Here is a 7,504-nt window from a genome sequence, read left to right on the forward strand (position 1 = left end):
GTGTGTGTGTGTGTGTGTGTGTGTGTGTGTGTGTGTGTGTGTGTGTGTGTGTGTATGTGTCTGTCTGTCTGTCTGTCTGTCTGTATGTGGGCCCATGGCAATAATTGCCCATATATGACTTAGCTCTATACCAAGCCTTAGTGGATAACTTCACTGTATCTAGGGCATTTTGCTTTTTATGAAATCAATAATCAAACCCAGGTTTCCTATGATATGAAGACCTTCAAAACACTTCTGGATGCTAGTTTTGTCTGTAGCATTAGAAGAACTAAAAACTTTTCAACCATCACTTGAGTTATAAGATAAGTGAAAATAGTAAAAAGAACAAATTCCATTTTTAATTCCTTCATCCCTCACTTACCATTACTTTTGTATTGTCCAGATTTATTTCCTTTGGTATATGTAATATTTACTTCCATACAGACCCCATTTGACCTGTGAATCAGTGAAAGATAAGTCAATATTGAGCTTCTTGGCTTCATCTTAGAGAACAAGCTGATGGAAATCAGTCCTTGGTCCCTGGTCCCTGCTCCACCACCATCCCCCAACCCTCACAGTTGCCATAGAGTGATTTAGTTCATGAAAATCAAATTCTTCTGCACTCTCTGCTTTCCCTATGATTTCCAGTTCACAAAGCATTGGTTCTGTGCCAGGGAGAGAGAAAAGCATCCTCATTCTTTGCCCTTGAAGATTCAACTGGGTTAGTCTTGGTGTGACACCTTGTTCACACATGGCCCCACTTCTGCCTCTGCCAGGGCCACAGGAGAGGTCCAGGAGGGAACAAAGAGTCATGCCCCTTAGTCATTAAGTAACTTTTTCGTGCTTGTTTCAGAGAAGTGACTCCCCAGACTCTCCAGGATACCTACTCAGCCTATGACTACACTGTAAATCTATGGAACAAATGCATTTTTAGAGGACCTTGTGAGTCTATGGTGGAATAAAGACTATTTTTCTCATTGGCAGATAAGACTGCTAAAATCACAAACTGATCAGTTAGGGAAAACACCTTCTGAAAAGCTCAAAAATGTTCCAGTTAATACTAGAATACACCTAAAAAAAAAGAACAGTAGTATCATGTCTGGCCAGCATGACCACTGGCGCCTGGACTTTTCTAAATACCAAAACTGGAGCATCTTGTGGTGACTAATGTAAGGGAGAGGAGGAAGGACCGGCTATTAAGGGTCACCTTAAAAAGACTGAGATTAAGCTAGCGAGTCAGTTAGTAGCATCTTACTTGGCACACAAAAGCAGAAATGTCATATGGTTACCTAATGTAGAAAGATTTGAAAATGAAAGTTCTTAAGCAAGTTGGTTACTACAAACTCAATCGAATGTGGGTTCTTGTAATTCACTAATAACTATTAACTAATAATTAATAATTAATTCACTAATACCATATTGTTGGCAACAAGTTATGGGATCACAGGATTATGTGTCATTGTTACTCCTACACACCCCTCTCCAGGCAGCAGTGAGAGCAGTACTGGATTTGGAACTGACAGACACCCAGAGTTCAATCCTGGACCTGATGCTTCCTGGCTGTGTGGTCATAGGCCTGTCATCTAACCTCTCTGAAATTTAGTTTTCTCTGTTTCCAAAATGAGGACAACTGTAGCACTTACTTACCTCACAGGACTCTGAGGAACAAATGAAATAATGTCTATGTTAAAGTGTTTTGTGAACCTCAAAATGCTTCGTAAGCAGCAGCCAATATGAATTTAGGAAACCAACTGTCAGTGCCATAACTCAGTCACATGGTGGAGCTGGTCTTCTAACCCTGATCCTTTCTGTGCCTTTTCATCCACTAATTATATGCTGTTACATGTTGTTCCCCACCCCCAAATCCCAGGTTTGAGGGTGCTCTGATCCTGCCCTCTATCACTTAATGAACTAATTCTTACTGAAATGTCTGAGATGGAATAGATAGGGGAAAAGGGGGAGATTTGCATTTTAAAAGAGGAATATGAAGAGAAGGCAATGTTTAACTGGGGAAAAAAAAAGCTCTAATGGTAAAATTTCAGGCCCTGGTGGCTCCTGAGTGAACAATGCAAAGCATTAGGTAGGGATGAGGGGAGAAGAAGGTACTTTTTCAGCAATGCTAGGACTAAATTTCAGCAAATTAGGCGCCCTCCTAGAGTAGAGCATTTTTGGTTCAATGTTGTTTTTTCTAAATGTGCACAGTTTTAATGCTTTCCCAAGTTCCACTGTCCATAGTACACAGATATTTATTTTGTGTTGTCAGTTCTCATGTGGGAATAGTGAAAGCTCAGAGGCTCCAAAGGAAAGTCTTACGCAGTGGATATAATTTTCAAACCTTGCTTGCTTAGGGTGGTGCCCAAATGCCTCTTCCCAGATCTACTTCCTAAATGACCCTTGAATTACACATCCTTGCTGAGATGGCGATCTGTTCTCCCTCACTGGCCCAGCCCTCTGGATTCAGAAGTAGATAATCTCTCTCTCCTAGGGGAGATAATCTAGAGATGTATGCAGAACCAAGAAGGTTAGGTAAGAAACCTTAATCTCATCCACTTAAACAGAAATGTTTGTAATCTTTTGCATGAGGTCAGTGTAAGGCCTAGAAGAAGATGAAATCAGAGAAGGTGGGGGTGGTAGTACTTACGAAGTGATGGCAGTCTGCAGGTTCACACTCCCATTGGCAAAAGGGTAGAGTACTATCAAAGACATACTGACATCTTCTCCTTCCGGGTCTGACAGTTTTTCATTCATCGCCAAGCTAATGAAATACCAGGGCCCCTTAACCTAGAGAAAGTCACCCTAATCAGCTCTTTTACTCTCGGTTTAAATCAACAGTCTTCAACTCAATTCTACAAACAAATATTAAGTGCCTACTATGTGCTTTTAAAGCATAGTGCTCAGAGTTAGGGTTACAAAGACAAAAATAAAAGTCCCTGCCATCAAAGACCCTAGATTCATACTCCACGTACATAGGTAAGTAAGTATAAAATAATTTGAGAAAGGAGAGAGTGTTGGCAACTGGAAAGGGTGAATCAGAGAAGTTTCTATGGGGAAGGGGACATCTGAGCTGAGCCTTGATACCAGACAAGGATTCTGAGAGGCAATGATAAGGAGCTAATGGATGCCATAGGAAATAGTTTAGCTTATAAGAATGTATGGAGGGAAGAGGTCTTAGGATCATAAGAATGGGGCTAAGAGAACATCTAGGATCATATATTTAGAACTGGATAAGAAATTAATTCAACCCTCTTACTTTCCAGATGAGGAAACTGAGGCATATTTTGGCTTGCTAGCTTGCCCAAAGTCACACAGATAATTATCCTAGATTGTATGTCAGGGGTAGGATTTGAATCAAGGACCCTTTTAATACAGAGCCAGTGTTCTTTTCCACTGTACCAAGCTGTACGACCTGGAATATTAAGATCAAGGAATAGCTAGCAATCTCAGTTTGAATGGAACGTCTTTCTTGAAAAGAAAAATCCAAACTCCTGGCTTAAAATGTGTGTTTGAGCCTCAAAAAATCATCTAACAGCATGTAGTTGCCTCAAAGTCATTGAAATGTTTCTACAAATAGAGAAATGGTGGTGGCTTTGAGAGAAGATGAGGAATAATAAACCCTGAGTCTCAGGATCCTTGAACCAAAGAGCTCTATATGCACCAAAGTTCAGGGAGAATAAGAAGACTTTAGAAAAGTCAAATCAAGTTTATTTCCTGGAATTTTAAGCAACTAAGCTGGGTGTCCCCCCCATCCTAGTGACTTTTGGGTAAATGGATCCCTGAAATGGCACCAATCTCCTATGTCCCTGTAGGGGGGACCTGTTGTATAACCAATCAAGTGGATAGAGACAAGGGTAGGAGGAGGCCACATAATAGGGTCTCCTAGGCCCTCTTCTCTTTCCTTTTTTTTTTTTTTGAAGGCTACACTTAAGGATTTATTTTTTTTTTTAAGTAAGGCAATTGGGGTTAAGTGACTTGCCCAGGGCCACACAGCTAGTACGTGTCTAGTGTTTGATCTGAGGCTGGATTTGAAATCAGTTCCTCCTGAGTTCAGGGCCTGGTGCTGTATCCACTGTACCACCTAGCTGCTCCCCTCTTCTCTTTTCTCTTGACACTCTTTACCTTAGTGATCTAATCAGCTCCTGTTGATTTAATTATCTCTTCCACAGAGATGACTCCCAAATCTGAACATCTAGTCCAAATCTCTCTTCTGGACTCCAGTTCTGCATTGCTAACTGCCTACTGAACATCTCCATGCCTGGCACATCTCAATATCAGCATGTCCAAAATAAAATTCATATTTCCCCAAATACCTATCACTCCTCCAAATTTCTCCATTTTTGTTGCAGGCACTACTATCCTTTCTGCCATCCAGATTTACAACTTGAGAGTTATTCTTAACTCTTACCTCTACTTTACCCCACCCTATAGTTTAATTACCAAATTTATTTTTTCTATTTTAATGACATTTCACTTATCCATTCCCTTCTTTTCTTTCATACAGCCTCTACCCTAATGTAAGCCCTGATATCTCCCATAGAAACTATCACAATTGCCCCCTAATTGGTTTCTTTGAGCCCAGGCTCTCCCTTCTCCAATCCTCCACAGAACTTCCAAAATGATATTTTAAAACATGGAACCAACCAGGTCACTCCCTTATTCAGATGTCTTTGATGGCTTCATAATGCTTCTAAGACAAGATCCATAATCATCAGCCTGGCATTTAGAGCATTCCACAGCCTAATTCCCACCTCCCTTTCCAATCTCATTTCTTAATACTCCCCTTCACAAATTCTCCATTCTAGACAAATTGACTTCTTAGTTATTCTCTGTATACACTATTCAATCTCCTATCACTGTGCCTAGTATCTGAAAACAATCTTATCCTCATTTCTGCCTCTTAGTTTCTTTAACTTCCTTCAAAGCACAGCTTGGGTTCTACATCCTACACAAGCCCTCTCCCAATCTCCTCAACTATTAGTGCTTTCTCCCTCAAGGATACTTAATCTATGTGCATGTTGTATTCCCCCAGTAGAATGCAAGGTTATGAGGGAAGGACTCACTTTGTTTCTGTCTCTGCATCTTGATTTATTCCCACAGGAGGCACGGAATTAATATTTGTTGAATTGAGCTGATAGTATAGTTGTTAACACTACATTAAATGTTCAAATCCTCCCTAACTACCACGAACACCAGACTCAGTTTGTCCTTTCATTAATCCTATGAGAACATTCCCATCAGCTTCTATTTCTTTTCCTTCCCACTGAAAATCATTGAGTTCTGAAGACATAAAAAGGGTCTGTCTGAAATTGCAGTGTTAGGAATCTTATACTAGTATCCTGCCCCCCAGGAATGAGGCACTTGGAAATATCAGGAAGTCCACCACCCCAACCTCAGCCCAAAGTCCTCTAACTAAAGTTGCTTACCCTTGTCACCAAAGGAACATGTGATACTTTCAAAAAGGGGTCTTTTGAGGGTTGTTACCTGAGAGATATTGAGATCTGGCATCGAGGTGATATTATTTTGAACCTGGAAGGTACAAATCAGAGCCTGCCCCACACTCAGCAGCACCACAGCCATTCTGATGCCCCACATCTCCCTACCCATTCTGATATCAATAGCAGCTAGTGAGTGAGTGAGATGTAGTACAGCAACCCCTGAGCCAGGCCCAGTTTTATATTCTTAAGGCCAATCTCTGAACAGACAGGTTTGTCCACCTACCACCAGCAGCAGCATGAATACTTATTTACATAATGGCGTTCCATCACACTGGACATACCTTGTACTGTTCTTAGCACCAGCATCTTCTCTCTACAGTACATCTAGGGAAATCCATAAAATGGAAGAGGAGAGTAGAATGGATTAGAAAAGAGAACACAATAATATGTTTTTTACAAGAAACACCATTAAAACATAAAAACTCACATATGGTCAAAATAAGGCCCTGAAACAAAATCTATTACGCTTCACTAAACTTTAGAAAGTGGAGGTAGCAGTCACGATCTCAGACTAGGTAACAGCAAAATAAAATCTTTATTTAAAGAGATAATCAGCTACATTATGCTGAAAGGTATCAGACAATAAATTAATATTAATACTTAGCATGTATGAAACAAATTGCAATCTGTATAAATACTTAAAGGAAAAGCTAAACAAGTTACAGGAAGAAATAGACAGTAAAACTATAATAGTAAGGAACTTCAAAGTATCTTTTCAGACCTAGACAAATGTAACGAAAATAAACAAAAAAGAAATTAAAGATCAAAATAAAATTTTAGAAAAGTTAGGTAGCCTAGGTCTCTGAAGAATATTGAATGGGAGGGACAGCTAGGTGGCACAGTGGATAGAGTACTGGCCCCGAAGTCAGGAAGACCAAAGTTCAAATCCGGCCTCAGACCAAACACTGGACACTTACTAGCTGTGTGACCCTGGGCAAGTCACTTAACTCCAATTGCCTTAAAAAAAAAGGAATATTGAATGGGAATAGAAAGGAGTATACATACTGCTGTAGATGACACCTTTACAATAATTGATCATGTATCAGGACATAAAATCCTCACAAACATGCAGAAAATAAGAAATATTAAGCATATCTTTAACTGACCATGATACAACAAAAATTATATTCCATAAAGAAAAATAGAAGAAGAGATTAAATTTAATTGGAAACTAAACAATTTAATCCTAAAAAATTATTGTATCAAAAAGAAAATCATAAAAACAATAGTTAATTTCTTTAAAGATAATGACAACAATGAGACAACATATCAGAGCTTTTGGAACGCAAAGTAGTTAGTTCTTAGGGGAAAGTTTATATTTCTAAGAAAGTTCAACATCAAAAAAGGAAAAGAGCAGATTGATGAATTGGCCATGAAACAACAACAACAACAAGAAAAGCCAATCTGGAAACCTACAAATGTAGTATATTTTCAGGATTTCATTTTGGTTTCTGAAATCTGAATTATGCTGTCCACATCTAGATGCAGCAGCTATACTAGCCAACTCATGGTTGACCTAATATTACTGACCCCTTCTCAACTAATTGGGCATCCATAGCATAAATATTCTGATGGACTATGCCACAGTCTAGCTTTCTGGATTATACAAATAGGGCTGGCTTTATAGGAAGGATGTATATGTGACTTACCCAGAAGGGTTTCTTGCTCTATCTAAAATATCAGCCACTTGTTATTCCTCTATTCTATCTTCATTTTTTTCAGTCTTCAAGATTCCTCTATTAACAAGATATTTTAAAAAATACACATATCATAAGCATTTTTACATATTACCAACAAAACCCAGCAGGAAGATACAAAAAGAGAAATTCCATTTAAAATAACTACAGATAATATAAAATATTTGGGAATCTATCTGCCAAGACACACACAAGAACTATATAAACACAGTTACAAAATACTCTTCACACAAATGAAGACATCTAAATAGTTGGAGAAATATTCATTGCTCGTGGGTGCTAAGGCAATATAATAAAAATGATAATATTACCTAAATTAATTTATTTATTCATTGC

General features: G+C 38.8%; 1 protein-coding gene across 1 annotated transcript in view; it reads right to left on the reverse strand.

The window, feature by feature from the left end:
• Nucleotides 1-5,580, reverse strand: part of LOC114033962 (major urinary protein 20-like) — an 8,048-nt gene extending 2,468 nt beyond the window's left edge. Inside the window, exons 1-3 of the mRNA XM_027849603.1 lie at nucleotides 5,458-5,580; nucleotides 2,621-2,760; nucleotides 362-435 (exon numbers count right to left, since the gene is read on the reverse strand). Coding sequence (XP_027705404.1) covers nucleotides 362-435; nucleotides 2,621-2,760; nucleotides 5,458-5,580 — 337 coding nt within the window. The remainder of the gene's footprint in view (nucleotides 1-361; nucleotides 436-2,620; nucleotides 2,761-5,457) is intronic.
• Between the last annotated feature and the right edge of the window lie 1,924 nt (nucleotides 5,581-7,504).

This window comes from Vombatus ursinus, unplaced genomic scaffold (genome assembly GCF_900497805.2).
Source record: "Vombatus ursinus unplaced genomic scaffold, bare-nosed wombat genome assembly UNPS02000580.1, whole genome shotgun sequence".
Classification (NCBI taxonomy): Eukaryota; Metazoa; Chordata; class Mammalia; order Diprotodontia; family Vombatidae; genus Vombatus; species Vombatus ursinus.